The sequence below is a fragment of the Chamaea fasciata genome, unplaced genomic scaffold (assembly GCF_029207755.1).
Source record: "Chamaea fasciata isolate MVZ Bird 193981 ecotype frontalis unplaced genomic scaffold, bChaFas1.0.hap1 SCAF_31, whole genome shotgun sequence".
Taxonomy (NCBI): domain Eukaryota; kingdom Metazoa; phylum Chordata; class Aves; order Passeriformes; family Sylviidae; genus Chamaea; species Chamaea fasciata.
The window spans coordinates 944,791-960,322 of NW_027094116.1; the positions used below are offsets into that span (position 1 = coordinate 944,791).

General features: G+C 50.2%; 1 protein-coding gene across 3 annotated transcripts in view; it reads left to right on the forward strand.

The window, feature by feature from the left end:
* Positions 1–15,001, forward strand: part of LOC136303103 (GON-4-like protein) — a 27,712-nt gene extending 12,711 nt beyond the window's left edge. For 2 of the 3 annotated variants that reach the window (XM_066206716.1, XM_066206714.1), the window contains exons 14-31: positions 673–871; positions 1,587–1,673; positions 2,146–2,317; positions 2,991–3,135; positions 3,289–3,439; positions 4,026–4,142; positions 4,665–6,368; positions 6,927–7,173; positions 8,064–8,245; positions 8,893–9,090; positions 9,611–9,754; positions 10,311–10,454; positions 10,685–10,804; positions 11,111–11,224; positions 11,685–11,892; positions 12,787–13,549; positions 13,931–14,033; positions 14,565–15,001. In XM_066206716.1, the coding sequence (XP_066062813.1) occupies positions 673–871; positions 1,587–1,673; positions 2,146–2,317; positions 2,991–3,135; positions 3,289–3,439; positions 4,026–4,142; positions 4,665–6,368; positions 6,927–7,173; positions 8,064–8,245; positions 8,893–9,090; positions 9,611–9,754; positions 10,311–10,454; positions 10,685–10,804; positions 11,111–11,224; positions 11,685–11,892; positions 12,787–13,549; positions 13,931–14,033; positions 14,565–14,714 (4,948 nt within the window). In that variant the 3' untranslated portion in view covers positions 14,715–15,001. The remainder of the gene's footprint in view (positions 1–672; positions 872–1,586; positions 1,674–2,145; positions 2,318–2,990; positions 3,136–3,288; positions 3,440–4,025; positions 4,143–4,664; positions 6,369–6,926; positions 7,174–8,063; positions 8,246–8,892; positions 9,091–9,610; positions 9,755–10,310; positions 10,455–10,684; positions 10,805–11,110; positions 11,225–11,684; positions 11,893–12,786; positions 13,550–13,930; positions 14,034–14,564) is intronic. The other variant, XM_066206715.1, reaches the window with a different exon arrangement.
* Positions 15,002–15,532: the final 531 nt, after the last annotated feature.

Consider the following 15,532-nt stretch of genomic DNA (forward strand, 5'->3'; position numbering starts at 1 on the left):
GGCCTGTCACAGAAGGGAAGCTGATCACCAGCAGAAATTAGGGTATTAACTGGTGTAGGTAAAATAAATAGAATGAAATAATGAGTGAAGTTGGAACTGTTTCTGAAAGGATAGTGACATGTGCATCCTCTTTTCTGCTACAGGAGTAGCTCTTACTGTAGGGTCTCTGGTAGAGTTCTCAGCATAAGGGTGGGTAATAATTAATTCATTTTTTAACAAAGTAGCAGGATTTGAGGCAGTGTGAGGTCTTTTCTGGAGGCCTTCCAGGTGATAAAATGCCACTGGCAATGCCTTGGGTTCAGCCCTTGCTGATGGTAAAAATGAAGGATTAGGTGATACATTCTGGATTGGTTTAGATGCTGAGTGCTGGGAAGAGCACCTGAACACGTGAGTAGGGCACAGATGGTTGGGAAGGGTGGAAAAGGCTTTTAAGTGTCCCTGGAATAAGCAGCTGCAGCATTCTGTCCCAAAACTACAGCAGGGCTGGGGTGCACTAAAAGACTTTTATGTGTAAATAACTCTGGTTTTTCAAGCTGGAGTTATTGTTGAGCACTATGGGGATGGCCATCCCTGAACTGTGCAAACCAGACACAGAGTAAAATGTTCTAAGTAAACACTAATCATTAGTAAATCATACATTTATTACATTCTGCTCTGCCTGGTTTCCAACAGATTTGAGGAGCCTCTGGCCAATTTGCTGAACAAGCAGCACCGGACAGTGAAGGAACAACTGGAGCAGCTGAGAATGAGAAAGTCCTCAATCAAAGCATCCCAAGAGACTGAAAAATCAAAACCCCCAAATGAGAAGCCCCTCCAGAGCCTTGTTCTGGACAGTGCACAAAGGAAGAGGCTCCAGCAGCAAATGCAGCAGGTAATCAATGTTAGAGATGGTCTGATCTAAGGAGCGTTTGCTGTGCACAGCGAGGGGCAGGGAAAGCCAAGGGCACAGCAGGGCTTTGCTTCCCTCAAGGAATTGATTGGAAAAGCTCCATGTGAACTGGAGCTTTATTAGGTGATGTTCACATGCCTGATTTCACATGGAAAGACAGTTGGAACTGAGTGGAGCTCATTTCTTGGCATCTCTTCTCATGTGAGATGTTGCCTTGGCTGGCTGCAGTCTGTCAAAACTCTGTTTTCACCAACTTCTTTATTACTGTCTAAGAATATTATTCTTGATCTAGTTTGGATTCTTTTTTTTTTTTTCCCCCTCCTTCCACCACACAAAACTCTGTAGAAATTCAGAAATGGGCAGTTCTGAGAGCTGAAATCATTGTTGCTGAAGAAACAGTTATGTATTTATATAGAAAAAAAAACAGTTTCTCTGTTGGTCAGTATGAGACTTTGGCACAAAAACTGGGAAACTGCCCGAGACTTCAACAGATGTTGTATTCAAAGTTTGTGTAATAAACTTTCTGCCAGTGGATATTAAAGTTTCCCCTCAGTTTTCTATTGCTTACCAGATTTTTATTTGCAGAGATTTTTGCTGTGCTCAGGAGATGTTTCTTGTGCTTTTGGGTTTGCGCTTTCCAGTTTCTTGGATTTCTGATAAACTGAAATAAACAATTTGTCTGATTTTATTCCTCAAGCATGTTCAGCTTCTGACTCAAATCCATCTCCTAGCAAGTTTCAACCCTGATCTAAGTTCAGAAGCCAGCACCACCCAGATGTTTTTGGTAAGGAATGCCTGAAATCAGTGATCCATGAATTCAAACGATTGCTGATCCCTGGGCATACTTAAAGAGATTCATTTATTTAATGGATCCCATTAAACTGAGAACTCAGGTTCTGGAAAGGGCAGGGATTAAAAGAAGAAAAGTCATGGAATGTCAGAATGGTTTGGGTGGGCAGGGACCTTAAGGGTCACTCAGTGCCCCCCCTGCCACGGGCAGGGACACCTTCCACTCTCCCAGGCTGCTCCAAGCCCCATCCAAGCTGGCCTGGGACACTTCCAGGGATGGGCAATCCACAGTTCTCTGGGCACCCTGTGCCAGGGCCTCCCCACCCTCACAGCAAATCCTCTGTCCCTGGATTTGTAATGCCCCAAATTAAGACTTTTAAGGCAGTTTTTTTTGCATTGTGTCTGTTTGTCCTCTGCCTTGCACTTGAAGGGCTCTCTCTGATGTGTTTCTGTGCCTGACTTTGCAGAGCGAGCTCGGGAGCTTTGCCCACAGCTCCACCCTGCTCCGGGTGCCCCTCAACCCCAAGTTCCAGACCATGTTCCAGCCCTGCAACTTACAGGGGGCCCTGCAGCTCATCGAGGACTTCCATGCCCAGGTCCCAGTGGACTGGAGCCCTCGGAAAGCTGTGAAGAAGAATGGTGAGTGAGGGGGGGCGGGGTGGGGAAAGCATTGGCAGGGAGAGTTTTTCCATGTGTTAAGGGGGAATTCCCAGTTTGACCCTCCTGGAGCAGCCCTGGGGTCCCCCAGATTGTCACTGCAGGGACTCAGGCCCCATTCACAGTGACCCAACAGGGTGGACCCCCCACCCTCCCAGCTGCTCCCAGTCAGACCAGTTCCCTCCCAGCTCAGCCCCAGGCTCTGGCTCCTTCCAGCCCTTGGATGGTGGAGCAGCCACAGGAACAGCTGCAGCTGCTGCCCCTGGGGAGGGACCCTGGGCCCGTGTCCCCCCTCCCCTGGGCCCGTGTCCCCCCTCCCCTGGGCCCGTGTCCCCCCTCCCCGGGCCCGTGTCCCCCCTCCCCTGGGCCCGTGTCCCCCCCTGGGCTGTGCCCGATGCTCTAGGGGGCTCAGAGTGGCCACTTGGCCTTTGCTTTGCTACAGAGCAAAAGAAAAGTTGGTGGGGGGGAAAGAATTTTACCTTTTGCTGATGTAAACTTAGGGGGAGAAACAAGGGAATCTGGAAATTCTAAAAACAGGAAGAAAGTCTGTTTTTTGCGGTGAAAGGAGTAAAAGAAACAGTGTTTTCAAGAAGTGAGTGGTGAAAAACATTCATCCACATACACAACTGTCCTTACCTGTTACTTCTTTTCCCAGCAAATGAAGTCTCGTGTCTGCCAAAGCAAGTGGCCTGGATTTTGGCGACAAGGAAAGTCTTTATGTACCCAGAGCTGCTGCCTATTTGTTCCCTGAGAGCAAACTCTCACCAGGACAAGATCATCTTCACCAAGGCAGAGGACAAGTAGGTGCTTCAATTGTTGCACAAAATGTGTGGAGGTGGCATTTGTTTGTTAAGGAGAATTCCTGGGGTGCAGTCCTTGGAGAGAACTGCACCGCATCCCAGCAGCTCCCTGAGAGGTTTCTTATCTCCTCCCCTCCCTCTTTCCCTGTCCAGCTTGTTGGCTTTAGGGCTGAAACATTTTGAAGGGACGGAGTTTCCGAAGCCTTTGATCAGCAAATATCTCCTGCCCACCAAAACTGCCCACCAGCTGACAGTGAGGATCAAGAACCTCAACATGAACCGAGCCCCTGACAACATCATCAGGGTAAGGGGCACCTTCTGGGGTTTGTTCCAGCAGGGCAGAGCTGCTCTGTGTCCCGAGGGCCTCTTCGTGCTGACACTTCCTTACAATAAAATGTCATCTTTTTGTTAGCAGGGAGGATTTATCCTTTTATTTACCTTAGCCCCTGGACTTGGCACGTGCTTAGATTGCTGTTTTGAATCTCTAGAGCCCAGACAGTCCTGGTACAACTCAGTAATCCTGACAGAAATTCATACAAGTGACCTTTTGAGTAGCAAGACTTAAAGGAAAATGCTGTTTGCAGCCAGCTGGGCAATAATCCTGTCCCATGAGCTACTGGGAACTGCTGAGGAGAGAGTAAGAACCAAAAACATAAAACAACACCTGCACATCTGCCTGAACCTCTGTGAGAGCAGGCAGCATGGCAGTGAGCTCCTGTTCTGCCTTGGCTATTGATTTTTAATGTTTCTGCGGGTAGAACCTTATTAAAGAATTGCTTTGTTCACATGAACACTTTCACAGAGCCCAGTCCTCCTTCATCCCAGCAGTACCTGGGCACAGGTGAGCTGACCAGAGTCACCTTGTCTGGCTTTGTCCCCTGTCCCCACAGTACTACAAAAAGACAAAGCAGCTGCCTGTGCTGGTGAAGTGCTGTGAGGAAATCCAGCCCCACGAGTGGAAGGCACCCGTGGAGAGGGAGGAGCATCGCCTGCCCTTCTGGTTAAAGGTATTTTCTGCTGCTCTGCAGAAATCCCCCGGGGATTTTTCCACCCAAGGCTGGGGGGAGAAGGAGTCGTTGTTTGGTTCATTTCTGGTGGGTTTTACTTGGGTTTCCTGTGGGTTTTCCTTGTGGGCTTTTTCATGGAGGCACAGAGACCACGCCTGTGAGTCAGTCGGGGGGACTGTGCCCGAGGGAACAGCTGGACTCAGGGGCCATAAAATACAGTCCTCTTGATCAGCCCCTGTTACACGGGGACGTTTCCTTCCCACAAAATCTTGTGTTTACTAAAGCAGCCTTTAATAAAGGAGTTCAGTCTTGGTTTTCTCAGGATCTCCGAGTCTCCTAAAGGCTTTGCAGTGCCACTCATGAATTTAAAGTGCTGCTGAGTAATATGCAGCAGTATAAAGGAAATAAAACCTGCTTGTAGAAGCAGGTTGCTGTCTGTTGCCTTCTGTGCTGCTGTGTGAAGGCAGGAATACAGGACTAGCCTATAAATAACAAACTCCAATGAATTCTTGTTCCCTTCAGGCAAGCTTGCCCTCCATCCAGGGGGAGTTGAAGCAGCTGGCAGAAGATGCCAAGGAGACACCGGCTTCACCTGATGCAGAATCTACCTTTTTGGGGACACAAAAGGAAACTTCAGACAGGGAATGTGATGACAAATACCCTCTGCTGATGCCCAAGGGGCTCGTGCTGACCCTGAAGCCTTTGGGCAACCGGTTCTCCAGGAGGCCCTGGAGGAGGCAGAAGTCATCAGCTCTGAAGCCCGTCCTGATCCGCCCCAGTCTGTCTCTGCAGCCCAGCTCCAGCCCTGTCAGCATCCAGAAGGCTGTGAAGCTCTCCCAGTCAGAGGCTCCCCCCAGCAAGGTCCAGGTCCAGGTCCCTTGGCCCATTCAGGCGGCACAGGTCGTGCCGGGGGTGCAGCCCCTGAACGTTCCCGCAGTGGTGGGAGGTGGGGATGGCTTGGAATTCCAGAACGTGCTTCCCACTGCCCGTCCAGACTCCAGACAAACCTTCCCAGCTGCTGTCCCCCCAGCTCTGGTGTCCTCGGAGCCGGTGACTTTCCAGCCCAAGCTGATGCTGCCGCCCTTGGCTGGGACGAAAGCGCGCAAACCTTGTGCACGTAAGAGCTACCAGAGGAAAAAAGGGACAAGATCTGCCCCGCTGATAAAACCTCCCCCTCTGATCCAGCCCTCCCCTGTCATCCTGACTGTCCCTGCCACCACAGTGAAGGTGGTTAACATTGGCAATGGCTGCAACATGATCCAGCCCCTCAACACGGCGGTGGGCCGAGGCACTCAGGCCATTCCGGTCACAACCCTGCTGGTGAATCCATCCACGTTCCCATGTCCATTAAATCAGCCCCTGGTGACCTCCTCCATCCCATCACTGATTGTCTCTCCCAACCCTGTTGGTCTGTCTGCCCCTGCTGTGGGTGAAGGGGAGGAGCAGCTGACCCTGGTCCCCGCTCCCGCTGCCTTTCCCGCAGCGGAGCCCAAGGCAGAGCCCCCGGAGCTCTTCGTTCCCTGCTCCACCGTGTCCCCCAAGGAGGAGTGTGGGACAAACCCTGCCACTTCCCAGGAGGGCACTCAGGACAAGGGCAACAAGGGTGACTGCTGCAGCTGGGCAGTGGGACAGGGAGATGGGAACGCGTCAGAGCCGTTGGCCGTGGACCTCTTGCCTCATTTAGAAGACCCCGATGAATCGGTGAAAATCGAGTCCGAAGGTCCAAGTGATGCTCCCAAAGAAGCCAGCCTGGCACAGAAGAGTGATCTTTTATGTGCTGAAGGGAAGGAGGAGTTCATGCTGGGCCTTGGCCAGGAGCTGAACATGGAGGCTGCGTGTTCCTGTGGGGATGACCCCAAGAAGGAGCCCGTTCCCTGCGAGGAGAAGGGAGAGGAGGAGCCGCCAGCTCTGCCCTCCCCTCCCCAGGGGGAGCAGCAGGGGGAAGCAGGGGGGGCTGCTGGGCCACCAGCCAGCAGTGACTCTCCAAAGGACCTCCCTTACCCAGCAGAGGGGGAGGCAGAGTTCAGCAGCCCCCCAGGAAGACCAGAGGACTCGTCCAGCATCGATGGTCAGTCTGTGGGGACACCGGCCGGCCCCGAGGCTGCAGGAGAGAGGGAAGGGCAAGAAGAAGAGGAAGAAGATGACTTCGATGATTTCACACAAGATGAGGATGAGGAGATGTCATCAGCCTCAGAAGAGTCTGTTCTGTCAGTGCCAGAACTGCAGGTAAAGGCAAAACTTTAAAACCCTTAAAGGCAACTGTGGGTATCCTGAAATACCCTGTGGAGTCAGGGCCGACCCCACTGGGAAGGTGACAGCCTGGCCTTGTGCTGGTCACAGAGAAATTGGGCACCATGTTTTCCTGGGCAGGTTTTGAAGCCCAGGCTGAGGGAATATATTGCAAATATGCAGATTTAAACTCTGCTGAGCTGCAAGGACTCCTCAATGAGGCTGCTCTCTGAGAAGTACTTTAGGTAAAAATTACTTTCTAGGTCACAATTCCAGCAAGCCTTTAAGAGCTGAGATGATCATTAAGGAATCCCTTCTAACTTAAGGCTTAGTCTGCTGAATGGCAGATGCTGAAATTTAATTTTGCACAATACAATTCTAGGCAGCTCTGGAGGGGTTTGAATTCTGTTCCTGAACAGAATCCTTTTGTTGGGCAGGTGCTGATCTATGAAATTGGCTGTTGGAGTCTTGATGCAGTGAGGAGGTTGCTGGGTGATATTAAACCAAACAATAAAATAAGACAAAGTGATTTTTTGTTATTAATTGCTTTCTAAGGAGACAATGGAAAAACTTACTTGGCTTGCAACAGAGAGACGTTTAAGCCAAGAAGGAGATTCTGAAGAAGAGAATTCCCAGGAAGAGAACTCTGAGCCTGAAGAAGAGGAGGAGGAAGAAGGGGAAGGAATAGAGAGTTTACAGAAAGATGATGAAACATGTGGAGATACATCAGAGGAGCCTAAATCTGCCTTCACGATGGCCAAGGCAGCTTCCCCACAGGTGGAAGCCCACAGGATGCCAGCAGGTGAGTGCTGTGGGGAGTTTTGGATGCCAGCAGGTGAGTTCTTTAGGTTTTTTTTTTTTGGACACAGGGAGTGGGGAAGTACAGCTGCTTTCTGCGGGGAAAACAAATCAGTGGGGTCCTGTCTGGGTTTAGTTTCACAGATGTGTCTGAGCCAAGTGGCGCTTTCCAGCTGGAAACACAACCTCGGGACCCAGTCACAGCTCTCTTGCAGGGTCTTTGGTGCCTCAAAAATTTGCAGACAGATTTATGGTTTGTGTCAGCAAATACCTCATACCTGTAGAAGAGCAATATTAAATAGTCAAATCTTTGCTAAGTTGAATTTTGTCTGACAAGATCATGTTGGAGAAAAGGAAATGAAACGTAGTCCAGCAAGTGGTAAATGAACTTGAGCAGTGAACTTGGAGGAGGGGACCTCAGCCCATTAGATCAACAGATTCCTGAAGCCACAAAAATCTGGATGTAACCCTTCTTAGTACCCTACTTCATTGCCTGTTGTGTGACACCAGGTATTTATCTGTGATTTTAACTGTGATGTGAATAATAAACTAAAATTGGCAGAGTTAACAGCCAGCTCTGGGGCTCGTGTTGTGTCTCTGTTCCTCTCAGGGTTGTTCTGCCCTGGTATGCAGGATTTTTTAATTCCCAGAAAAGCTGGGATGGAACCGTGGCTCTGGTCACCCAGAGATTTTTTCCTGTCAGATGCTGTGGAAACAAACAGCAAATTTAGGATTTTGGCCAGCTTGACTCATGGGAAGTGTATTTCTCCTACGCTTCCAGGGAGCACAGACAGAACATATCACTGCCTCTGAAAGCTGCTTTTCTGTTGGAATACAACCCTGGCAGAGCCGTGGGGTTCCTCTGCCACCAGCTGACCTTGTGCTCTTCCACAGGAGAAAACCTGAAAGCCCCTGGGAAGAGCAGGAGCTCCCACAGAACCAGGAACAAGCGGGGCCGGGCTCGGGCCAGCAAAGACACCTCCAAGCTGCTGCTGTTGTATGATGAGGACATCCTGGAGAGGGATCCCCTGCGGGAGCAGAAGGACCTGGCCTTTGCCCAGGCCTACCTGACCAGGGTAAGGCAGCCCAGGAACAGGAGCATGGGAGATCTGGGGTTCTCTGGCACACAGCTGAGCCACAGAACTCCTGGTTCTGGCTAGGGTGGAGTTATTTCTTCCTGCACCCCACATGTGGTTCTTCACTTCCCAAACTGTCCCTTTCTTGAGCTGAGAGTTTTCCTGCGTTTGCTCTTCCTCTTCCCTCCCCTGTCCTGAGTGGGGGAGCTGGAAGTGAAGGAGTCAGGGGCTGGGAGTGCTCAGCTGCTGCACTCAGTGCAGTTCTGAATTCCTGAACTTCACAGTCTGGATTGGGATCCCTTCTCTCATGAGCAGTTTAGCTTGATCTTTTGGAAGAGACTTCCGACAAAATTGCAAAGCACTGCGTGGATTCAGAGTAGAAGAGATCCAAGATTACTCAGTTAAAAGAATTTAGGGAGAAATTCCTCCCTGGGAAGGTGGGGAAGCCCTGGCACAGGGTGCCCAGGGCAGCACCCTGGATCCCTGGAGGTGTCCAGGGCTTGGAGCAGCCTGGGATAGTGGAGAGTGACCCTGCCCATGGCAAGGGCTTGGAACGAGCTGATCTTTAAGATCCCTTCCAACACGAGATAATCTGTGATCAACTCGTTTTTCCTCCTGGATGTTATTAAGCCCTTTTGCCCCCCCAGGTTCGTGAGACCCTGCAGCACATCCCGGGGAAGTACGAAGACTTTCTGCGCGTCATCTACGAGTTTGAGATCAACACAGACAAACGGACGGCCGTCGATCTCTATGCCACTCTGCAGAAACTGCTGCACGACTGGCCACAGCTGCTCACAGATTTTGCTGCCTTTCTTTTACCAGAGCAAGCTTTGGAGTGTGGGCTGGTAGGTAGAGTGAAAGGAGGGGGCCAGATTTTCAGCAACATAAAATCTTGTGGGAGTGAAAGGATAAAGAGTTTTTCCTGGGGCAAGAAAGGCAAACAGCACTTGGTTACCTTGCTGCTTTTATTGATCAGAATTGGAAAGTTTGGTGTTCTTTGCAAATCTCCTGCTCAGCGTGGCCGTGGAGGATCAGCCTTTCCCACTTGCATCACCTCTGACTGCAGAGACAATGTGCACATACAGCAGATCTCCAAATCTACCTTCCACTTTGTAGGATAGAGGGTTTAATCTGTTCCATTCTTTCTGGATTTCCCTATCTTAGGGTGCAAAGCCAAACTTTATAGCTCATGTGAGTATTGATTATACAGAATGGTGTTTCTCTGCCTCTTCCCAGTTTTGTGAGGGGCATCAAAACAATGGAAAACAAAGACCAGGACAGGAGTTTTACAGCTTGTGTAAGTCATTTTGAGATGCTTAGGAATATGTGCTTGAGCATGAGGGAGAATCTTTTTCTTTTGGCCAGTTTGAGGAGCAGCAAGCCTTTGAAAAGAGCCGCAAGTTCCTCAGGCAGCTGGAGATCTGCTTTGCTGAAAATCCTGCCCACCACCAAAAGATCATCAAAGTCCTGCAGAGCTGTGCAGACTGTCTGCCCCAGGAGATTGCAGAGGTAACCAGGGACCCCTTTTCTCCCAGCCTGAGTGCACTCAGCCAGCCTGATTCCCTGTCCTGGGGACCACTGGAGTTGGCCCAGCACATTCTCCCTTTTGAGGGTACAGCTCAAATTCGTTCAAAATGATTTGGGTTGGGAAGGGCCTTAAAGCCCATCTCATTCCACCCCCTGCCAAGGGCAGGGACACCTCCCACTAGCCCAGGTTTCTCCAAGCCCTATCCAACCTGGCCTTGGATTCAAGGGGAGTTGGAAGTGCCTCTCCAAGAGGCTGCACAGTTGATGCTCTGTGCTCCCACCTCCCCCGTGCCTTTATCACCTTGCAGTTGAGGCTTAGTGTAATCTACGGAGTCTGCCTGGAATTCTGCAGGAATATTTCCCGGTTAATTTGGTAGCTGAGTGTGGAATGATCTCAGAATATCCAGGAAGTTGTTGCCATGCAAGCCCCAACTTCCATGCTGGAGCTGTAACAAGCCGTGGTGCTCCCCTTGCTTGGAGGGAAGACGGTGAGATGATGTGGAATGAGATTCACTTTCTCTGGGTTTTTACCTTCCAGCTGAAGACCCAGATGTGGCAGCTGTTGAAGGGACATGACCACCTGCAGGATGAGTTCTCTGTTTTCTTTGATCACCTGCGGCCCTCAGCCAGCCGCATGGGAGATTTTGAGGAGATCAACTGGACAGAAGAGAAGGAATATGAGGTGGAGCAATCTTTTCCCTAAAACCAGAAATGATAAAAGCAGAGATAAGAAACATGTTTGAACTGGAGGAACTCAATTAGAGGGTGCAGATCCAGAGAGAGGGAAGAAGTGGGGTGGGAGAGCTGCTGGTGGACTGAAGCAAACTCTTCAAATTTTTGAACAGGATTTTTGTTTTCTGGGGAAAACAAAATCTGATCACCTGAGACCAGCTGGTGTTTGTTTTGCTGTAGTTTGATGGGTTTGAAGAGGTGTCTCTGCCAGATGTAGAAGAGGAGGACGAGCCACCCAAGATTCATGGAGCCACCAGAAACAAGAAGCGGAAAGAGATTGGAGGCCAGCACCACGACAAGGTGGGTCTGGGGCATCTCCCCTGTATTTCTCCCCTCTGAGCAGATGCATGGGGATAAACTCTTTCTGAGAGACGTGGCAACAACCCCACAAAGGTGGAAGAAATGGGGTGGGGACGTTTCTGTTGTGCTTAGCTTGCCATCATCACTTCAGTTCTCTGCGGGTGTTGCAGCCCCCTGGCCCCCCCGTGTCCCCCCTGTTCCCTGCATGTCTGTCAGCTGGAGTGTTGTCTGTCTGTCAGCTGGAGTGTTGTCTGTCTGTCAGCTGGAGCGTTGTCTGTCTGTCAGCTGGAGTATGTCTGTTTCCAGGAGGTCGAGTGGGTGGATGGGATGAAGGAATGTTCATGTTCCTGCCATGAAGGGAGTAGCGATCTCAAGCTAAAGAAAAGCAAAAGGAGGAGCTGCAGCCATTGTAGTAGTAAGGTCAGTGGAGAGGCCTGGAGTGCTCAGGGGGAAGTGGAGTCCCTGCTGTGATCATCCTTGGGCCTCGTGTCTGCCAAACAATGGGGTGAGGAAGGGAATCAGTGCAAAGGTGCCCGGGGGGGCCTCCCTGTCTGGAGTTCTGACTGCACCTGCCTGGCCTTCTCCCATCTCTCTGCTCCTCACTTTCTACTGCCCCTCCTTGCTCTGCTAAATGATGTCATTTTTGATGTGCTTTTGGGTTAAGAATCAGTTTTTTGAGTGGAAGGTGCTGGCGTGGCCACTATGCGAAAAGATCCACGCCTGTTCATAATAATAATAGTAAGATTCAACTTTCTAAAGCAAACATAATGCCAAAGTGAAGCCTTTGGGAGGGCCAGGAATACCTGGGAAGCAAAGGCTGAGGTGTGGTTGGGATGGACAGACCACATGTGTGTGATTGTGCCTGTGGGTTGGTTTGCAGGTGTGTGAAAGCAAATTTTACAAAAACAAAGATTCTCAAGAGCTGGCTGCCAGCCTTGCTCAGCAAGAGTCGAGTCCCCAGCCAGAAGGGAAGGATCCTGGAATGTCAAAGGAACCTGGAGAAGAAAGCCTGGAGAGCAGAGATGAGGGAGAGGATGTCCAGAGCAGAACAAAACCTGTCTCTAGGAAAGTGGACTCTCTGTCTCCAGGTGTGTGAAATTTTGTCTTCTACAGACAGGGGTAGAATCCTCTCCACACAAATGAGCAGAAGCTCAGGACTTTCTTATGCACGTGTTTTTAATATTTATTTGTTTATAATAATATTATAAATATTATAATTTTTAATATATTTTTATTTATAATGAGAACTTCTAATTGTCATCTTTTCACTTTTTTTTTCTCTTGTTCCTCCACTCTGGATGCTCCATACCTGTCCAGCATTCCCTTCAACAAGACCTTTCCTGCCTAGAGAATATTCTGCCCTTTTCACAATGATTGTTCCATTTAAGCTTCTCTTGCCAGGATCCTGCTCCAGTCCCCAGTCCGTGGTACTGGTTCTTTTCCAGTTTCCATTTTACCACAGCAGCTCTCTAATCTGCCTTTAAACAATCTCTGGTGCTTGTTTTTCCTCCAGTCGGGTACAGACAAGGAGAAAGACAATTATGACAGGATAAACAACCTGAGGGAGATCTCTTCCTCCTCCCTGGAGCCAGGGCTCAGGTTGTGCTGCTCTTGGGGACAACACACAGTTAAATACAGGAGTTTAAATGTGGTCTCCTGTCCGGGTTTGTAACCAGGGTGCCAAGAGCAGCAGTGGCTGTCTCACTGGAGAATTTTGCTCTGGGCAATGCACTTTTTAAATCCTCATCACTTCACACAGCAGTTGGTTGTAGCAACCCACAGGGGTGAAGAAAATGGGCTGCAGATTTTTTTCTTTGAAGTACAGATGGGTAAAGTGCAGGTGGAAGCACAAAGCTGCTCCCAAACCGTTCTCAAGTGCAGCCTTAGGCCCTGTAAATAAAAATCTCTTTAAAAGTCAGGGGATGAAGCCTCCGGGAGTTTTTCCTTACAGCTTCTCTGACCTTGGTTGGCTTTTTTACCAGGATCTCACCTGGAAGGAAGGGTGGCCTCCAGCATACCTGGATCTTGTGAAAAACCTGTCCCTGCTGCTGCCCAGGTTCCAGAAGGTGCCAGTGCAGGTGTGGATGCTGCCAAGGACAGGGACTCCGCTGCCACTGGCCCCAGATGGGCACAGCTACAAAAAGCTGCTCTAAAACTACCTCAAGAAACCAAAGACTGCCCTTGCACAGAGGGACTAAAGCAGCCTGGAGGGAATGCAGAGGCTTCCCTGGGGCTGAGCAGGGACCTGCTGCTCTCTGCTGCAGCTAAAGGGACTCTGGGACCTCGACCCTCCTGTGCACAGAGCCCGTGTCAGACTGAGGGGCTTCACTCTGCTTCAGCACAGCAGCCCAGGGGCTCTGCTCTTGCTTCAGAAGGAGGTGGCAGAGAACTCGAGGGACCACCTTTGCCCCTGGAAGGAAGAGCTGAAGCAAAGCAGGGCTGGATCACAACCAGCAGCAAACCGACAGCGAGCGAGAGCTGCAGCTCGGGGCGCCCCGGTCGCTGCAGTCTGGAGACAGAGAACAGAGGCTGCACTGGAGATGCTCCCCAGGGCAGGCCAAGGTCAAATGCAAACAGCTGCTTCCAGGTGCATCAGCATCCTGAGCAGCCGGAGCCCAGAGCGGGCACGGCCTCCCTGGGGCAGAGGGAGGAGGAGCAGCAGCAGCAGCGAGTGACGGAGGCCACTGTGTGTGCCAAGAACAGCAAAGTCAGCTCCACTGGGGAGAAGGTTGTGCTCTGGACCAGGTACCTCTGCCTGACCTCCTGCATCTTTCTGCGTTCACTCTTTGGTTCCAGCTCTTACTGGGTCCTTTCTTTTTAATTTTGTATCCCCGTTTTCTGCCCCCTCCCTTTGAACGTTCCTCAGTTTGGCCCCGTGAGCAGCACTGGCTGCTCCTGGCTGGGCTGTCATTGGAGCACTTTGGGCTGGGAAAGAATCTTTTTTTTCTCCTTCAAAAAGCTTTAAACCAGGCTAAAGGAGTTCTGCTTAGAGATGGGTCCTGGGATTGAGGGTGGCAGGAGGGGTAAAGGAAGGAGTTTTGCTCAGGGATTGCTGAACTGGGAACAGGGCTGGGAGTGCTCGGGTCTGTCACTGGTTTCAGGCTTTCACAGAGGTTTGTTTCCCAGGGAGGCTGACAGAGTCATCCTCACCACCTGCCAGGAGAAGGGAGCCCACCTGGACACCTTCCATGCCATCTCCCAGAAACTGGGCAACAAGACAGCGAGTGAGGTGAGGGGTGGTGTGGGAGAGCTGCCTGCTCCAGGGGTGGGACTGGGGCTGGGAGGGAGGGGGTGCTGTCATATCAGTCTCCCAAACTTCAATTTGATGCAAAGTCATCTCAGTTGCAAATAAAAAAATCCAAACCAAACTCTGCTCTGTGTTAGTGGTGCCAAAAATCCCATGTGCCCTGGTCCTTCTGGCAGGGTTACCACTGATATTTGAGCTGCACATTTGGTACTGGAGTTGTTTCAGTGGCTCAGGTCTTCAGCCTCCTGCTTCTGTATAAAGGATCTGCTTTTGTCTCTGCATCTTCCCAAACTGCCAGATTTTACCTGGAGAATGTAACTATTCTTCCAGAGAAAACAACAACCCAGTGCTCTTCCATTTCTCTTCCTTTATGACTGAATCCTGGATGAAACACCGTTGTGGTGTTGATTTTTTTTTTTTGTTACAAAACACCCTGAACTTCGTAATATGGAATTCTAGTTCCATGACACCTCTTAGGTCACTTGACACCCTGGATTTCCCTTGTTTCTCCAGGTGTCCCACAGGTTCAGGGAACTGATGAGGCTGTTCCACACGTCCTGTGATGGGAGCTCGGAAGATGAGGAGGATGCCACCAGCACCAGCAACACAGACCAGCTGTCAGATAAAGATCTTCTGCTTTCTGAGGAAGAACCTGATGACTGAGGTGATAAACTACTGACTGCACCAGAAGAGGGCTTTTTTTTGCCAGTTTGCTGCTAGACAGGTGCTGTGGAAAAACATTTGCACAGGTACTTGAGAGACAGCACCTTCCTTCTTTTTTTTTTTTTTTTTGTTCAATTTTCCTGCTGCACTTCCAGCCTGTACCAAACCAAAGGCAGGAAGTAAGATGAGAACATTCTCTAGAACCTCCCCGGGGAGCTTCAGCAGCGAAATAACAGAACTTGTGCACACTGACCTGGCCTCGGGGTGAAGGTTGGGCCCAGCAGCCTCTGACCAGAATCTGTAAATATTGTACTCTAAAACGTCAGTTTTCACGTGGAACAAACTGTTGCCTTTTTGCCAACCTGGAAATGAAACTCGAGATGATTTTAGTGAGAAGGTAATATAAAAGGGGATCTTTATTTGAAGGCCTTCGGGAGCAGTTATGGAAAGATGTCCACAAAAGCTCACCCCCCCCCGCCCAGGGGTGAGTACATTTTGTAGGTTTTAGGAAATTAGCATAGTTGATAAAAAGCACCAACCAGGAGGACAAGTGGTGATGTAACTCCCCTCCAGGTCGAGCCCCTTCTCTGGAGCTTGTATGTGAGATAGTTACAGTCTGAACTCTATTTATTGTGCGGGTTTATTTGAACAGGCAGAGCAAATCTAGTTTGCACAGTCAAAGAAACCCAACCAAAATGTATAAAGTCAGCCCCCAAACAGCAGCTTTCCTCCTCTGCAACACAACTGTTGACTAGCTGGAGAACTTGGGCCAGAAGTAAGAAGATTTTTGGTGAAATGAGAAGAGAGCAGCAGCCGGG